The sequence below is a fragment of the Hyaena hyaena genome, unplaced genomic scaffold (assembly GCF_003009895.1).
Source record: "Hyaena hyaena isolate Hyena2069 unplaced genomic scaffold, ASM300989v1 scaffold_92, whole genome shotgun sequence".
Taxonomy (NCBI): Eukaryota; Metazoa; Chordata; class Mammalia; order Carnivora; family Hyaenidae; genus Hyaena; species Hyaena hyaena.
The window spans coordinates 2,387,553-2,406,368 of NW_024080723.1; the positions used below are offsets into that span (position 1 = coordinate 2,387,553).

The window sequence follows — 18,816 nt, forward strand, 5'->3', positions numbered from 1 at the left end:
ATACATATATATATTTGTATATAAGATATACATATCTTATATATGTTATATATGTATGTATATACATGTATATAAATATAAATACACATATATATATTTATGTAGGAATCCCAGAGCAGAAGTCATAGCTAATAACTAAATTTATAGTGAGGCAATTTTTGACTCTTCATAAAGTATAATGTTTTAATAGTTGCTTTTACTTCTTTGATTGAATTTGTTCACATTTCTTTCTATTGCCCACTCTTCTTTCAACCTCCACTCCAAGTTTAAGACAGACCCCAGCTGTCTCTCACTTGTACTATTATAATAGCCTACATACTGAAATCCCCGCCTCAAGTTTCCCTATCCTAATGTCATCCTTCACTTTGCTGTTAAAAAAAATTTTCTGAAACATAAATATGAGCGTGTCTTTCTCTTTGGAAATCTTCAGTGGTTTCCTTTTACTTAGAAGATAACATTCAAACCCTGACATACATTGCAACCCAACACATTCCTGAGACAAATACAATTCAGGTGTCTTCTTTTGCCCTGTGAATTACTCCATGCATCTTATATAAGTTCTGGAAACTTGATTTATTTGGATTGCCATGCACACTCATACTTGTAAACATTTACTACTTCTCCTGTGCCTACTTGGACTACACTTTCCTCTTTATTTTGCAGTCACTTGGCAAAACTTGTTTGGAATCTATCTCAAATATTATTTTTTCTATAAAATATTTTCTGACATTCCAAGGAAGAGAAAGTCTTTCCTTACCTCCTGTTGATTTGATTCCATTTTGATACATACGATACTATTATCTAGTTATTTCCTTATTTGTTTATTTCTCCAAGGAGAAAGAGCTCTTTGGGAACGAACACACATAGTGCTCATTCTGATAACTATAGCAATAAGACAGTGCCTAGAACACAGCCAATGCTATATCTTTTTTTAAATGTAAAAAATAGCCGTGTTGTACAGGAAGCAGATGTTGGTTTTTCAGGGATCTTGGAGGAATTAGTTATATTGACATGAATCTGGATGTGGAATCTTCCAAAAACACCAGCAAAACACTAAAATTTCTTGTTTTCAGAGAGTAATTTTAGAAAATCAGATTACGTTCCCACAAACACACACATAAATATACACTCAGAACTACAGGAACAACAAAAGTGTCTCTCCATAGAAGATCTTTAGGAGCAACAATTTTCATGAAGTCATCTGTACCGGAAGCAATTGCTTTCTGCCTAGTGTGTGGAGAAAAGTCCTGGAAGAAAAAGAGAAACATCACGTGATATGGATTATAGGTTTTCATTACACACTATTGACTAACTGGTATGGTAAAACAGAAAGTTTCAAAAATTAGAGCAACTTCTTTACAAATGAATAGCATTTATTTTTTTACTCTGTTAGTACACATTGTTACATAAAAAAAATTATCCACTGCTTAAGAAAAACTGGGACTTTTATAAAAGACCTGTAGAGTGCAATATAAATATGTGTGTGTGTGTGTGTGTGTGTGTGTGTATACATACATATATACATACATACATACATAGCTGGGTGTCTAACTTAAAATGAAATAATTAATATATTAGCTTCATCTTCTACTTAAAACTTTTTAAATGTTAATTTATTTTTTGAGAAAGGGAGAGAGAGAGACAGAGTGCAAGCTGGGGAGGGGCCAAGAGAGAGGGAGACACAGTATCTGAAGCAGGCTCCAGGCTTTGAGCTGTCAGCACAGAGCTTGATGCGGGCCTTGAACTCACGAACGGTGGGGTCGTGACCTAAGCAGAAATCAGATGCTCAACTGACTAAGCCACCCAGACACCCCTTCATCTTTTTACTTTTAAAATATGTTTATTTATTTATTTGAGATATATATACAGAGAGCATGAGCATGAGCTGGGGAAGAGCAGAGAAAGAGGGAGCGAGAGAATCCCAAGCAGGCTCCATGCATTCAGTGCACAGCCTGACATGGGGCTCGATCCTCATCTTTTACTTTCAAAAGTATTAAGTGGAAGCATTGAATCTTTAAATTCCAGGCTATGTTCCACCCCTGTTTAACTGAAAATGTTAAGGACCTTAATTACTAAAATCCAAATAATTTAGTTAGAAGTAGAGAAATATTATGCATATTGATTATCTTCATACCCTCCAAAAAGAATTAAGCTAGTTAATTATGGCTCTTTAATTGGATTTTATAAATATTATATATATATACACATATATGTATATGTGTGTGTGTGTGTGTGTGTGTGTGTGTGTGTGTACATATAATATCTCCTGGATGGAAAAAAAAGAACTCTCAGCAATATATAAAATAAGTTTGAAATAAAAGGGGGAAACAGACTACATTAATATTTGGTTACAATTGAGATCAAATGAAAGTAATATGTATTAAAGCATAAAGAGAGTTGCATAAAAGTAGAAGTCTTAAGATTTAGATAAAATTCAAAATTTGATTTCTTTATAGAGCAGTATTTCAATATGGCCAAATGTCTACTATATTTTAGTTCTCTGCTAGTGGTCTAATTTATCCCTAAATTTATCTATCTACCTACTTATCTATCTATGTATCTATGTATCTATGTATCTATCTATCCATCTGTCATCTATCTGTCTATCTATCATCTATCTACCTATCTATCTATCTATCTATCTATCTATCTTAAATGTTTATTTATTTTTGAAAGTGTGCAAGCAGAAAAGGTGCAGAGACAGGAACAGAGGATCCCAAAATGGACTCTGCACTTACAGCAGTGAGTCCAATGTGGGGCTCAAACTCAAGAATCACAAGACCATGACCTGAGCCGATATTGGAGGCTCAACCAACTGAGCCAGTCAGTGCCCCAGGTCTAAATTTAAAAATATATGTAATATAACTACATGACTTAAAAACAACAGTAAAAACAAATCAGCATATTTCAACTTTGCCTGTTATAGGAAGATATGTGAACCCGGCGTAACGTCATTGAGAAAGCTGTGCTAGCAATCTAAAGCTATTATTTTCACTGTGACACTATATACATATTTTTTCTCCATTTAAAGAAGAACAAATAAACATGTTGCAGGAGAGCAAGTGTACAGATGGAGGTGGACAGCACCATCTTAGCTCTTAAATTAATTCTTTACAACTTAGTTCCCAGATGTTTGTTTCTCATGCCCCCTGCTATCTTGTGAAGAATTTGCTATTGTCTGTCAATGAGTCATATACTGTCTTCTCAAATTTGGAGAAATGCAAAGCTTCAGTTGGATATAGTATGAGTCACTGACAGACAATGGAAAACTCCAAAATGATGTACTCAGAGCTACTTTGCATTTTGAAGTGATCAGTCTCCTTTTTTTTCCTGACTGTGAAGAAAAGTGATCAGTCTCCATTTTTTTCCCCAACAATGGCTTCCAAATACTCAAGTTTTACTTCCTTGGCAAAGAATGCAGCCATCAAGAACAGGTATCTGATTCAAAATGATAAATAAGTTTTAAATCCAAGCCATCCTTTTTCTTTCTGTCCTGTTCATCTCTCACTGCTCACCATTTTTTACTGTATATGCTTAACATCTTTTTCTTTCTTCAAGGTGCAGTATATTACCTTCGACAAAGCATAAAGATGGGCAGCTTTTCATTGTTTCTATGTCTTCATGGCAGAGGGAAAGAGTCCTTCTCACTATGCTGGCTCATCTCTACTAGATTTCCAAACAGCTTCTTCACAAGGCAGCATCATGAGGACTGCACTTTAACCTTGTGCCCACCAAAGCAAAGCTAAAAAAGGGCATCTTATCTGCATCTTTAAAATGCATTAAAATTCCATTTTCCAAGAATGAAACATTTAAAAGCAGATACTGTCTGCATAGCTCATGCCATATTAACATGTATGAGGGGAATAACTTAATAATGAGATGTTAGGATATGTTAGAGTTTATCACAGAGCAAAAATGTACAAACATAAAAATCCATTTAGCCCAAAGCAATTGCTGCTCTTTAAATTTCAGATATTTGGATTTTCAAAAACACATATAAAGTTACTGAAGTTGTAGCCTGGTTAAAAAATGGGGGAGTGAGTGAGATACTGCAAGAAAAATCTAAGAGCCACCTTTCAGCTATTTGAAGGGCAGTCGTTTGATAAACGGTGCAGATACACAGTGTGGCATTTAGAGGAAAAAGCTAACACTAGGGAATGTCACCCATAGGAAGACGAATTTCTGTACAATATAAACAAATATTTTGTCCTGTGAAGAACCATGGCTTTACTGGGGTAATAATCCTGACATTGGCCCATCTGTCCTAAATATTTTGTAGAATTTACCAGAATGTAAACATCCTGAAGGTAGAGATTGCTTTGTTTAGTTTACTGCTGTCTTACACCCTTTGCCTGGAACAGTATCTGCCCCATGGTAGACATTTAGTTTGTCCCATAATGAATCAAAAGAATTAAGACGCTGAAGATTTTGATAGAACATCTTTTAGATTTCCCTGAGATACTCCCATAACACTCAAAGTCTTTGCTCATGACCATAGACTTCAATAGAAAACTAAAATAATTCAGATCATACTTTAAATCCAAAAAATGTTTTTAAGATAGTCAATATAGATGCATGCTAGACTTTGTTTCAGTAAGGTTCAAAGTTGCTTTCATTCTCCTCTGATTTAATTTTAGTTAATATCACCAATAGCTAAACATTAATTGTAAATGAAATTCAGGATAGAGGCACTGATCATTGAAGATGGTGACTAGTTAAGCACCTCCTTTTGGATATCCCGAATGCAAACCACCCTGTATGTGGACAATTTTAATTTTTACAGTGAAATTTTTTTTCTATCAGATTAGCACCATGGAAATGGTATTAGCTCTCTATTGTTGTGTGAAAAATTGCTGCAAAATTTAGCAACTGAAAATAACAAATGCATATTAGCTCACAGTTTCTGAGGGCCAGGAGCCCAGTAGTGGCTTACCTGGGGTGGGTTCTGGCTCATGAGGTTGAGGTCAGACTGCTAACTGGAGCTGCAATCAGCACAAGGCTCAACATATTTATGTGACTGTTGGCGGGCCTCAGTTTCTCAGTTCTGTGCTGCCTGCAGGTCAGAGGTGTCAGCCCGTCACCACCTGGGCTTTTTACAACATGGCGGAGGGGCAGAAGAATATCCAAAAAAGAAGCTTCAGTCTTTTAACCTAATTCCAGGAGTGGAATACTTTTAACATTATAAGTATTATAACATCTGTACTGATCATACAAGCCACCCCTAGTACAGTGTGAGAGAGAGGGGAGCTACAGAGAGTGTGAACCCAGGAGAAATCATTGAGTTCACGTACAAGGAATTATTGGGGACATACAAATCACTCATACAAATCACTCAATCAATAGGTTATTAGTTACTTATAAACACTATGATTTATCACACAATTAAAGGTGGAGATTTGGGAAGTATGATGATGGGCAGGGGAGGCCAAAATGAATTTTCCAGATTAGTTGTCTAAAATGGATCAAATCCTGAAGCTTACATTTATGGGATTTTTTTTTCTATTTTGCTTTAAAAATTGTTTATTTTTCTAAAAATATACAGAGGCATAAAATAGATGGCTATTTTCATTATGCATTATGATACTGCATCCTTTTAATGAAATAAAAATTGAAATGATTATTAACAGTCCAGAATGTCAAAATAATAGAGCACATAGTGAAAAATAGACCTGCCCTGGCTCTTTACCTAAGGATCCAAGTAGTTGAAGTAACTGAAGGTCTGATTCTAGGACTTTTTCTTCTTTAATGCATATATGTAGCATTAAAATATCATCCTCATGATTATTAATATCATCAAGCGAACAAAAGAGTGTTCTTTTAGCTGTGGGTCAGAAACAAGATTCTCTTCAGTTTCTATTCACATGTAACAATTCTCTGGCAATTTTTCTAGAAATACATATTCTCCTCAAGTGTAATATCCTTGGGAATAATAGCCACAGAACAAAATGCTGGGTTTGTAAAACATTTTGAGCTCTGTGGGGAACAAAAGTTGCAAGGAAAGTACAAGTTATTATTAGCACCAGATTCACGATTTATTCTCCCCAAATCCTTACATCTGCCCTAAGGGAAGAAAGTTCCAATAAAGAACAGGCAGGGGCCTCAGCTGGTAAGTCGAGCTGAGTCCCTGGGAGGAAACCTCCTCTGGGCCCCAAGGAGCACAGGGATCCTCTGTCAGGATTCTCAGTTTTCAACAACAAAAATGGTCTCTGACAAACTTAAGAGAAAAATGAATGTGTCAAGAGAATATTGGGCAGCTCAGAGAATCCTTTGAGGTGTGGAGAAGTGGGCTTGGAAGATAAGCAGCTAATGATCATTCCAAACTAAATAAAGAGAAAAGAGACTAGAAAACATGGCTTCCCCAATTAGGAAAAAAAAAAAAGCTGTTGGCATATGTGTCATAACTAAAGACCAGAGACTAATGCACGTAGGCAAGAAACATTATCTACACATTCACTATTCAACATACACTTCACAAACTATATTGAGACTTAGACATGGGCTAGATACTGGCTTAGGTATTGAGAATAGAGTCATTAAAAAAATAATAATTCAATGCTCTTTCCCACGTGGGGTTTTTATTCTAATGAATTTTCTCAGATACAATCCTGTTTACACTGCTGTTATCAGTGTTACTGAAATTTTATCAATTGCTAAATTTATTATTGATGAAATTTTATCAATAACTATTTTAATGACATTCACCTCATTAGATTTTGGTGCTTCTCTTCTGGTTCCCCTCCTGCATGGTGGCTGGAATATGGAAGCCAGATCTCTATCTGGGCTTCTTTAATTTGATCCCATAACACTAGACACAGAGAAGGAATAATAAGATCAGACATAAGCCTTAAAAAATTTCCTTCATGATAAAATGATAAGCAAAACCTTAATTGTAGGATTTCCTAAAAGTTGTTTTATGATGTAAAAACTAGTTAAGTATTATTTTTAGTTGTTACATGGAAGACAGTTTCTGTGATTGCAAATATCAGTATTCCGTGGATGGATACATCCATACAGTCAGTAGTTTAATAAATTCCACTTTTTATGAACTAATAAAATGTTATACATGAGGGATAGTCCCATCTGGATATTATTAGTAAATCCTTTGGAAATGATATAATCAGTCTAACACATGTTAAAGCAGGAGGCATGGTTCTTTTATCCTTTATTTAGATTTACTTCAACTTGAATTGAAGTGTGTTGGAATCAGATGATAAAGGTCTCTTGGAAAAATGGACCCTGGGGAACTGAGGGACAGAATGTTTGTGAGGGCCCTTGGGCTGGGAGAGAAAACTCATTAAATCTGACTCATGATTTTCTCATTGTAAACTCACACAGGATGTTATTTCTCACAATGTATCATCTATTTTTGAAGGATAATTGTTAGCAAATTGCCAAATTATGAGACATATGGATGACTTAGCAAGTGGAAGGAGAAATATGTTACTTTGGCACTAAAAAAGCAAGATGTCATGATATTAAAAGGTACATCCATCTAACCTAGAAGAATTTGAAAGCCATTTTGTGAGGCAAAACTTTCCTTAACCTAGTAGCTACATGCTGGAATAAGGGAACTTAGAAACACTCCAAAATTCAGTGGCACACAATCAGAAAAACCTTCCATGCTGGTTGAAGGGGCAGGTGCGCTGCTGAATGGAGCTGGTAGCTGGTTGTTACGAACAGGTCCTTTTTGGGTTCGCTGTCCGCCCCGAGCCAGATGCAAGCAGCGACCAAGAGCAAAAATGGACTTCTGTGGCTGACTTCACTCACCATGCCCACACCGCCTTGTTGTCAGCAGTGGCTGTCAGTAGTCGTTTCATAGTCCTGGGAGCAAAGATGAAACGATCCACATATACGACATGAAGAAGAAGGTAGACCACGGAGCTCTGGGGCATCACAGCGGCACAATAACTTGCCTGAAATTCCATGGCAACAGGCACTTAATCAGTGGGGCCGAAGATGGACTCATTTGTGTCTGGGATGCAAAGAAATGGGAGTGCCTGGAGTCCATTAAAGCTCACAAAGGACACGTGACCTTCCTTTCTATTTACCCATCTGGCAAGTTGGCCCTGTCTGTGGGTACAGATAAGACATTAAGAACATGGAATCTTGTGGAAGGAAGATCAGCATTTATAAAAAATATAAAACAAAATGCTCACGTAGTGGAATGGTCCCCAAGAGCAGAGAAATACGTAGTTGTTATACTGAATAAAATAGATGTCTACCAAGTGGACACTGCATCTGTGAGTGGCACCATCACAAACGAAAAGAGAGTGTCTTCGCTTACGTTTCTCTCAGAGTCTGTCCTGGCAGTGGCTGGAGATGAAGAAGTTGTCAGGTTTTTTGACTGTGATTCACTAATGCGTCTCTGTGAATTTAAAACTCATGATAACAGGATAAAGGACATGTTCAGTTTTGAAATTCCAGAGCATCATGTTATTGTTACAGCATCAAGTGATGGCTTCATCAAAATGTGGAAGCTTACGCAGAATAAGAAAGTTCCTCCATCTTTACTCTGTGAAGTAAAAACTAATGCCAGGCTGACATGCCTCAGAGTGTGGCTAGACAGAGCGGCAGATGCAAAAGAAAGCCTTCCTCCGGCTGCAGAGCCTTCCGTTGTAAGTAAAGAAGAGTCTCAAATCAACAAAAAGGAAGCTGGCAATATGGTGCAGGAGGAAGAAAGGCAGTCCAAACCTAATAAGAAGAAATGTGGTTTAACTGATGACAGGAATAAGCCAACGAAAGGAAGTAGCCTGGTGTCAACCAAGAAGAGGAAAATGGTAGAAACGTTGGAAAAAAAAAAAAAGAGAAAAAAGAAGAAAATAGGAGTGATACAGTGAATCCCACATCTCTTACATGAGAAAAACTTCTTAGATGGAATAATTCTATACAAATGTGCCTCCCTCCCCTCCACGAGTAAAAGCTAGAAATTTCTTCTTTTGGAGAAAATGTACAGCTTAAAAAGAACACATTTAGGTGTTTTTATTTTTTTTAAAGAATGGTAAAAAAATGTTTTGATAGGCAGTGTATATATCATGGCAATATATGGTATATTAATGTATAATATATCATTTTTACCATTGTATAAAGCAAAGATCTTTCCCAAAATATTGTAGTTTAAAATAACAGTTTTGAACACATTCTTTACCAGAGATGGATAAGAGTCATTTTTCAGATTTTTCTCCTAAATGGAGAAAGAGTAATAAAACTGCCTTCCTTTGGCTTCTTCAGATGGTTCTAGTACTTTTAATACAGATTTTGATCCTTTTTGTAACCAAGGTATACAAAGATTTTCCTGCCAGCAAGTATGAAGACCAACTTAAAACTCATGGACAGATAAAATTTCTATGCATAAAGTATGCTTAAATTTAGGACTATGTGCCTAAGAAAGTTCTTAGATGGCCAAACCTTGTTAAACTACTCTGCTTCCACACTGTGACTGACAAGGTAATGGATGGTTTGGAAAGTGACATTTCCAGGGTTTTGTTTGTTTTCCCCACTTGTTTCAGGCCAACAAAAAAACTCACTTAGTTAATCTAATAAATATAATCCTAAATTCAGCCTGTTAATTATAAAAAAAAAAGAAAGAAAGAAAAACCTTCCATGTAATCCCACTGTCCATGCTTATCCCTGTATTTCTTGAAAAAACTATTGATCTTAGCAAAGTTCAGACCCTTCTCTTGCCCATCAGACCTCATTCCCTTGCTTCTACTCAAGGACATATCTCCAGCAATTGCTCTAGCTGACTCTTGTATTATCACAGAAAATACTATAATCTCTCTTTTTGTTACACACTCTCACATACTCTCTTAAACTCCATTTCCTCTTCTGTTGCCAGCATGCTTCTCTGCTCCTTTTTAATTATAAAATTTATTAAAAATTTGTTTCTAGTTTGCCTCCTTGAGTTCTTCCTTAATCTCACTCTAATATTTCTTTTCACCCACACAATTCCATTAAAACTACTCCTATGAAGTCAACCAATGGTGTGGATATATATATATATTACAATGGCACATATTTCTGACTCATGATTTTATAGTAATATAAATATGTATTATATTAAATATATATGAGACATACATATTACTAAATCCAATAGCCAATACTGAGTCTTTGACTTAGCTGCAGTATTGGAAGAAACAGATCCTTGTGAAATACTTCTTTCACTTCTTTCCCATTACTCTACCAGCCAGTTCCCTTCCTTCCTCATTGGCTACTCATCTCCCTAAGTTTCAGTGACAGTCAGATCTTGTACATCTTTTCTTCATTTCATGCACTCTTTAGATGCTCTCATACAGTCTCTTGGCTTTCAAAGCATTTATTTTCTGATGACTTACAAATGCATGTCTCCAGCTTAGACTTCTCCTAAGGACTTCTGGGTTCTAGATCTGTTTGTCTACCTCAGAGTTTTGGATATCTTTACTTTGTTCAATGTCTGTTAGAGACATAAGAGACACAATAATTTGACAAGCATCTCATGATCTTCCTTTCTAAGCTTCCTCCCACAAACTTTTTCATTTCTGTTATGGCAACTCCAACCTTTTTATACCTAAAATTTGGAGTTATAGTTGAATTCTCTCTTTTTGTCACATACATTTGATGCATTAGCAAATCCTATTGACTCTCTCTTCTAATTATATAGTCAGAAAATGACCATTCTCCCTTCCACTGCTCCCACTCTGGTCCATGCAACCATCTTCTCTCACTTGAATTATTGTCAGAGCCCACAAGTTGTCTCCCTACTTATGCCCTTGGCACTGTTACCCATAGTTTTTTTTCCATGAATGTGAGAGAGTTATCTCTTTAAAACGAAAGTAGAATGATACTACTTTTCTGATGAAACATTCTCTTAGCTAGAGTAAACTAAACCATTAGTGTAGACAGCAAGCCCACATTTCAGTGGTTCTTGACATAGGCTATGAATTAAAATCACCCTGAAAGATTTTCAAAGATCAGTTATCTGGGCCTCATAGTCAGAGGCCCTAAATTAACAAGTCTTAATTAATATTAAAAACAATATTTTCCTAGGTAACTATAAAGGACCATCTGGATTGAGAACAACTATAATTCATTATCTGATTCCACTATATCTTTAACTAATTTCTTCTCCTGGTTCATTCTGCTCCAGTCCCATTAGGCTTCTTTGCTATTTGTAAAACATATCAAACACTTGCTCACCTTTGAGTCTTTTCATTTGCTTAATTTTTCCCCTTAACTTTATTACATTATGACATAGTATATGTTTGACTTGCTTATTTTCTGGCATAATCCAGTAGAATATAAGCTCAGGAGGGCTGGGATTGTTTTTCTGTTTTTGTCACTGATATGTTTCCACCTCTAGGACAGTTTCTTCTCTATAATTGGTTGTCAATAAATATTTGTTGAATAAATGATCTACTTTATAATTTTTAGTCTAGGACAAATATGTGAAATACATTAAAACTTTTTCTTTAAAAGACAAGCTTAGGAGAGTGGAGATGGAAACATTTTTTTTTTTTTTTTTTGGAATATACTGATCTGAGTCATCAGTTGAATATCCATGTGAAGATGTTCACCAGGAAGATAAAAATATGACTTTGTAGTTCATGAGTGAAACCAGGGGTTTAGGCACAATTTCATTAGCTCTCCAATTAGACTGGACAGCTAGAGCACAGGCGTGGACTAGAGTCCCAGTGGAAAGTGTTTAGGGGGGAAAGAGTGATTGATTTAGAAAAAGAACACCAGTATTCCCAAGAAGTTAAAGAGAAACATGAAACTGTGAAGCCAGGCAAGAAGGACAGGGGAAGCCCACTGAGAAGCTTTTTCTGTGTGAAATGACAGGTCTCACTCTACGTCCCGGACCAGAGCTCCTCAGTCTGTCTCATTGTTCCCTCTACTTTCTTATGATCACTGAGTGCAGGTGCTAGGAAGGATCCCAAGTGTGATCCTTGTCCTCATCACGATGCAGTATGAGGTAAATGAAGCTAATGGAGACTTTAATTTCTCTGTGTCATCTCCTTTGTATTACTCAGGTGAGATCTGGGACTGCACCATGTGAATGTATGCTGTACTTTGAGTTCCTGCGAGGTAATAATACTACTTTGTATTCAAAATGGAGTTTAACTGATAATGATAAGCATCTGCAAAGACTTCACAGCACCCTTAGCAGCAGGGAAATGTGGAGTGGAAGGTGCTAAAACTGTAATTAGAACAAGGCATCTGTCTCCCAGCTCCTACAGAGCAGCTACTAATCAATGTGATCACTCGCTTTGAGCAGGGAAGTACTCACCCATGGTTCTGCTGGACACTTTCCCAGCCACTAGCAGACTGGATGCTGGTGGAAAGCACCCTTAGCTTGGAGAGACGGAAGAAAGTATTACTGCTTAAGAAATGTAGCAGTTTACTTTTAAAAAGGTGTTTGGTAGGGGCATGTGCTGATTTACATTTCCTGTAAACTACATATTTGGAGAACAATCTGGAGACCAATTATTACTAAAAGTATGGTTCACTCTGAAGCATTTGCAGACTGATTATCCAGAACTTTTGATTTCTCCTCCCATATGTTTACTTGCCCTTAGGAATTTTGCTCTTTTGGCAGGTTTATCAAGGAAGATAAAGAAGATTTAGCACAATCATATAAACATTCTATCTATTACCAATTCTGATTTGAGCACCATTTATCAGTGTATGATCTATAAAATTCTTCTCTGAGAATCTTCTTGGGAAAAAACAGGTGTTTAAACCCAATACATTGGAGAAATGTTGCATATTATATCCCCCCTTTTTAGAAATTCACAATGCACACTGGGGTATTAAAGGTTTCTAGCTGTCCTACAATAAAGAAACTGTTTTAAACTCTGTTGAACCCAGCATTCCCAAACTTATTTCTCTAGAGAGTTTTTTTTTCTTTTTCTTTTTTTTTTTTTTTTTAGGACATAAAACAGAATTAATGTTCCAAAGAAAAGACTTTAGTAAAACTAGATTAAATATTTCTTATCATTGACATTTAAATTATGCCTAAAATGAGGTACAGAGATTTCCTGAAAATTTCTTCATCTTCATTCTCTATTACCGCTGATAACTGCATGCTATGTAATCATTCAGGATAAGTGGGCCAGGATTCCAGTTCATTCTTCTTCTCGAAAGAATAAAACTATAAGTCAGTTCTTTTATCATAATGATCAGCCAACTTAAAAGTTGACTCTTATTCTTGTCCAATTTTGCTCCAGCAGGCATGGTTCTAGCATAAAGTCTATGACCCCACCAGATATTGATGCCCTGTGTCTCTGAGAACTCTACTTGCAGGCTGAGACAGTCTTCTTGTTTGAATCTTCACAGCGGGGGATGGTCAGAAGCCAACTGTGTTTAGAATAATTTCCTAAAAAGCTAAAGAAAAACTTTACTCACCAGTGCATTAGGCTGTAAACATTTAAGGGGCAGAAATAAACAATGTAACATATTATCCATTTCTATAAAGAATAAAAGTGTGAGTAACTATAGTGTAAGGTATATAAAATTAAACATACTGACAAAATTGGTAGTTGAAAAAATATGATCATTGATTGCTATAACACTAATTGTCTAACTGCACATAGTAAAATGCTACTGAAGAGAATAATTAGACATTTCTGAAGTATAAAAAATCATATGGCTCAAGGAAGAATCAGTCAATATGAAAGCTAAGAAAACTTGGGGAAGCCAGCAGAAATATACAGGCATTCTATTCCGAGGGCCAGAGAAAAAAAACAATGGAAACCCACCAAATGATTAAGAAGTTTATATTTTATATATGAAAATTAAGTTATAAGGAGATAAAGCCCTTTTAGCCTTAGAAAGATTATGGTTATCAGGAACCTCCTTTTATTTTACCAGATGAAGAGATACTTGGGCTGCAGAAGTAAATTTCAGCCTTATTACCCACTTTTTAGATGACCTGGAGACATGAAATGTCCTGGAGATGGTTTGGAGGGTGTATGTGTGTGTGAGTGTGAGGAGTGGGAGGAAGGAGAGGAGAGAAATCTAGAAAGTCTGCGACGACAAAAAGACCAAAACATGTATCTCTAAGTATGACTGGTTTTGTAACTCTCCCTTCTCAAAGTCCTGAAGGGCTTCCAGAAAACAAACTGCTTTCTGCAGTTGGATATGTGTTTCCCTTTAATGGAGAGAAAGAAGATAAAGCCATTTGGTTTTTGCCTAAGTATGAAACAATAGTAATTGAATTAATCAAATTTTACTATTTAAGAGACATAAGGAGCAGTGAAAAAGAATTAACATTTTGGCGCAAGAGATACTGTTATAAAGAAAATGTATCTGCTTTCTACCTTCAAAAATAAAGATTACTATTGTTTGGATGCCAAACATGTATTTTAATTCACTTTAATTCAAATTTATTGAAGAAAGTTTACACCAAGACCATTCCACCTAAAGTTCTTATACTACTGATAGGTGCCTATGGGGTAGACTCAAGGTGTTAGACATTCAATCACGTTGTCCATAGAATCTAACATCTTTTAAAACGAACTTGTTTGGGCATGGCCGACCAATGCTGGCGATTATTTTCCTACATTCATAATCAGTCTCCTCTGTACAGAATGGTAACTGATTTGGTCAACATTCTCCAGAGAAGTGGAACCAATAGGATGTGTGTTTGTGTGTGTGTGTGTGTGTGTGTGTGCACGTGCAGATAGACAAAGAGACAGAGATTTATTTTAAGTAATTGGCTTAAGCAATTATAAAAGCTGGAATGTCAAAAATCTGTAGGGTAAGTTAGCAGAAAGAACCAATGCTACAGTTCAAGTGCAAAGGTGGTCTGTTATAGGTAACGAGAAGGTTAAATGATTTTTTAAAAAAAGGCCAAAAGATGGTGGTGATGTAATTGAGAGCAACAACTGTAGAAAAGGAAAGCTGTCTATAATCAAGGCAAGATAAAACCGTAAGCTTTGGCATTAAGAACTAAGAACATCTTAGTGAGAGGGTTTTTTCCATATTTGGTATTGTATATTTTTAAAGAACAATGCTAAAATTATTACACATACACACACACAGTGATCTTACAAATAATGACAAATGCAGTTAAAAAAAAGCTATTTATAAATAAGAAGCACACACATGTTTTTGTAGGCTGCTGACTCATTTGTTTCACTTGAACAACACATCATATGTTCCTTTATTTTCCAATCATACTCCTGAGAAGCAATTTTACCATGTTACCCTGGGCTCACACAAATCTAAGATAAATTCTAGATCTAAGTAAATAGGATTGAAGTGTCACCTTGCCAGTTGAAAGTGGGATTGTGTGAATTTTCCCACCATTTCAATAAATGCTGTCAAAAACATTCCACTTTGATATTCTTAAATCTAAAAATTTTAATTCAGTTAACGTTTTTGAAAAGACTGTATATGTTGCCTCTAGAAACACTCTCTGTTCTTCTTTCTTCAGTTCAACCCTGGTCTCCAAAGGATGTGTACATTATTCTCAAAATTATTCCTCTTGCTTTAAACTCTCCAATGGTTGGGATGTCCACAGCCCGGCCCAGTAGCTACTTGTTCTAAATCCGTTCAAAATCCTTCCACCCTAACTGCTGGCACGGCCAGGTCCGGTGCCAATCAGATAGTCCATTGTTCTTGGTAGCTCACACAGCTGCTCATCAAATGCACAGCTGTGGCACTGACCTTTAATAATATTATTCAGAGAATCAGCCTCATTTTATGAAATAGGCACGTCCTCATTTAAAATTCCCAGGGATTTTCTATTGGCTTTGTAACTGAATCTGTATTTTGTTAAACTGTCGAGGAAGTTTTTTTTTTTTTTATCAACAATCAAATATTAGTAAAACTTGTCTAGGACCTTGTACGATGCCAGCTAATATAACCAGGATCAGAATGGTCTTTCTGCACTATGAAATTCTGGCAAAGTAAAACAGAAGGGGCTTAAATGATTGGAGGAAATGTTCATATGCTGTGGTCTCAGCTTTCCCCATGAAATAGACAATTATTATTAGGAGGTTTGTTTAAATATGGTTTGAAGCAAAATAAAATAAGTCTATTTATTGAAACAAGGGAGTATTAGGCAAGTGAGCATCTATCATTGTTTAGATCATGTTTTTTATATATTTTGAGGCCATTTTATAACTTTATAAGAATTGTGTGAAATGTTTTTATACCCCAAGTAGCATGACTATTCAAAAATCACAGATTATCAAGGAGATAAGGCCTGGAACTTCCCTTTTTTAAATTTTACTTTTAAATTGTCATACTTTAAAATGGACTTTTTTGAATGTAGAATTATACGAGTTTTAATACATGCATAGATTTTTATAACCACCACAATCAGAGACAAAACTCTTACATCACCGTCAAAAGCTCCCTCATGTTATATATGTATAGTTACATTTCCCTCCATGTGTCTACCCTTAATCCTATTACTATACTTCTGTGTTCTTTGAGAATGTCATATAAATAAAATTACAAACGCATTAAGCAGATGTGACCTTCTGGGATTGGTTTCTTTCACCTAGCATAATGTCTTTCAGATTTATCAATACTGTATCCCTTTCTATAGCTGAATAACATTCCACATATGATTTTACCACATTTATTTTACCCATTCAAACCATTGTAGGACATTTGGGTTGTTTCCAGTTTGGGATAATTATAGAGTTGCTATTAAAATTTTATGTGCTCATTTTTGTATGAATATGTTTCCATTTTTCTAGTCTAAATACCCAAGAATAGTGATCTGGTAAGGATGTTTTTAACTTTATAAAACACTGTTAGATTAATTCTAGAGGAGTTGTATCATTGGTGGTATGCCAACAATGTGTGAGAATTCTCGTTGTTTTGTATCCTCATCAGTACTTGATATTATCAAACAATATTTTGCTATTATCCAGATAAACCAATCTAATATGTGTATAATTATATCATCTAGGGGTCTTAATTAGCACATATATTAACTATTAATATTAATAGTTAATGATGTTGAACAACTTTCCATGTGCTCATTAGTCATCCGTATAATCTTGGATAAGGTATCTGTTCAAGACTTTTGCTCACTTTAAAATTATATTGTATGCTTTCTTATTTTGAGAGTAATTTATATAGTTTTAGCCGGTGTCCTTAAATGATTTACAGTTTGCCCATACTTTCAAAAAATTTTTTAAGGTTTTTATTTATTTCTAGGAGAGAGAGAGACAGCGTGAGCAGGGGAGAGTCAGAGAGAGAGGGAGTCACAGACTTAAACAGGCTCCAGGCTCTGAGCTGGCAGTCAGCACAGAGCCCGACGCGGGGCCCGAACCCACGAACGGCGAGATCATGACCTAAGCGAAAGTTGGACGCTTAACCGACTAAGCCACCCAGGCGCCCCGTAGTTTGCCAATACTTTCAGTCTGTAGTTTGTATTTTCATTTTCTCAATAATCTGTTTCACAGAGCAGAAGTTGTTTTTTTTTTTTATGAGTGATTTTTATTATTTTTTACTTTTTTTTCATTTTGCAAGTTGAACTTTTGGTTATATATCTAAGATTCATGTGTCTAATCCCAGGTCATGAAGATATTTTCACTTTTTCCCCAAAAGTTTTGTAGTTTTATATTTTCCATTTACACCTATGATCCACTTGGACTAAATTTTGTATAAAAGGTATGAGATATTTATGTTGAGATTCTTTCTTTCTTTCTTTCTTTCTTTCTTTCTTTCTTCTTTTAAATTCACTGGGATTTTCTACATGAACCATTTTATTTCTTTAATTTCCTTCAGATTCTAGTTACATATATTTTATATGTTCTGATAGTGTCACACAGGTCACCGAGACCTTGTTTGGCTTTCCTTTTTTTTTTTTTTTTTAACCCCTTCTCTTCATTTTGGATAATTTCTATTGATTTAATTTTAAATCCAGTGATGCTTACTTTGGTTGTTTATTCTTTGGTTAAGGCCATCCAATAATTTTTTTTCAGATATGATATATATCTTTACATTTTACATTGTACATATTGTACAGTTTTTACTCTATTTATTTATACTATGTTGCCCTATTATTGTTGAGATTTCACATTTGTTCATTCATTAGGACCAAATTTTTTATTACTGTCTTTGAATATTTTTTCAAAACTGCATTAGGTAATTCCAATATTTAAGTAATTTCAGTGTTGATTTCAATTGCTGTGTTCTTTTTAACTACAGGTCACATTATTTCTAATAATTTTAGATTGTATTGTAGACATTGAGATGAATATTGGTAGGAACACTGGATTTTGTTATCTTCTGAAAATTATTAATTTTTGTTCTAGAAGGCAGTTAGTCTGTCTGGCAACAAATTCCAAATGATGTCTTTTCAGGAGCGGCAAGACTGAAATTTGTGCTGTATTTTTTCCAATAGTTGCTTTCCACTGAAACTTTTTGAATCTGCCCTGGGCATAAAGTTCAGGGGTTAGTGCAGGATCAAGACAGGATTTATGAAGAGATTTTGGAGGTTCATGCAATCTCTTGGTTTTCTAGAATATCCTTTTCTTTTTGAGCACTCTAGTAGCCATAAAATTTATCCACTGACTTCTCAAGCTAGTAAGGTCATTGCTTTCTGCTTGAACTTTAACCACCTAGCATAGTATCTGTGGGAGAGTGCCATCTGGTGAAAACCTGCATAACACAAATCCCACCCAATGCATTTCCCATGAGTGTCGACCCCCTCCAGTTTCTGTCTGCTGTTGGCTACTCTCTACATGCCTCAAACATGTTTTTAAAAATATTGTTCCAGAATTTAAAATTGTTAATTGTAGAATAATTAGTCTAGTACAAACCATGTCATTACCAGAAGCAGATGTTCAAAGGGTCATTTTTGAAATGATT

At 35.5% G+C, this 18,816-nt stretch overlaps 1 protein-coding gene across 1 annotated transcript; it reads left to right on the forward strand.

Annotated features, from left to right (window-relative positions):
• The first annotated feature begins 7,641 nt into the window (after window positions 1–7,641).
• On the forward strand, window positions 7,642–8,837 carry LOC120233464 (p21-activated protein kinase-interacting protein 1-like). Its single transcript, XM_039234719.1, is given in 2 exon segments — window positions 7,642–7,819; window positions 7,822–8,837. Coding segments are annotated over 2 exon segments (1,185 nt in total). The 5' UTR covers window positions 7,642–7,650.
• Window positions 8,838–18,816: the final 9,979 nt, after the last annotated feature.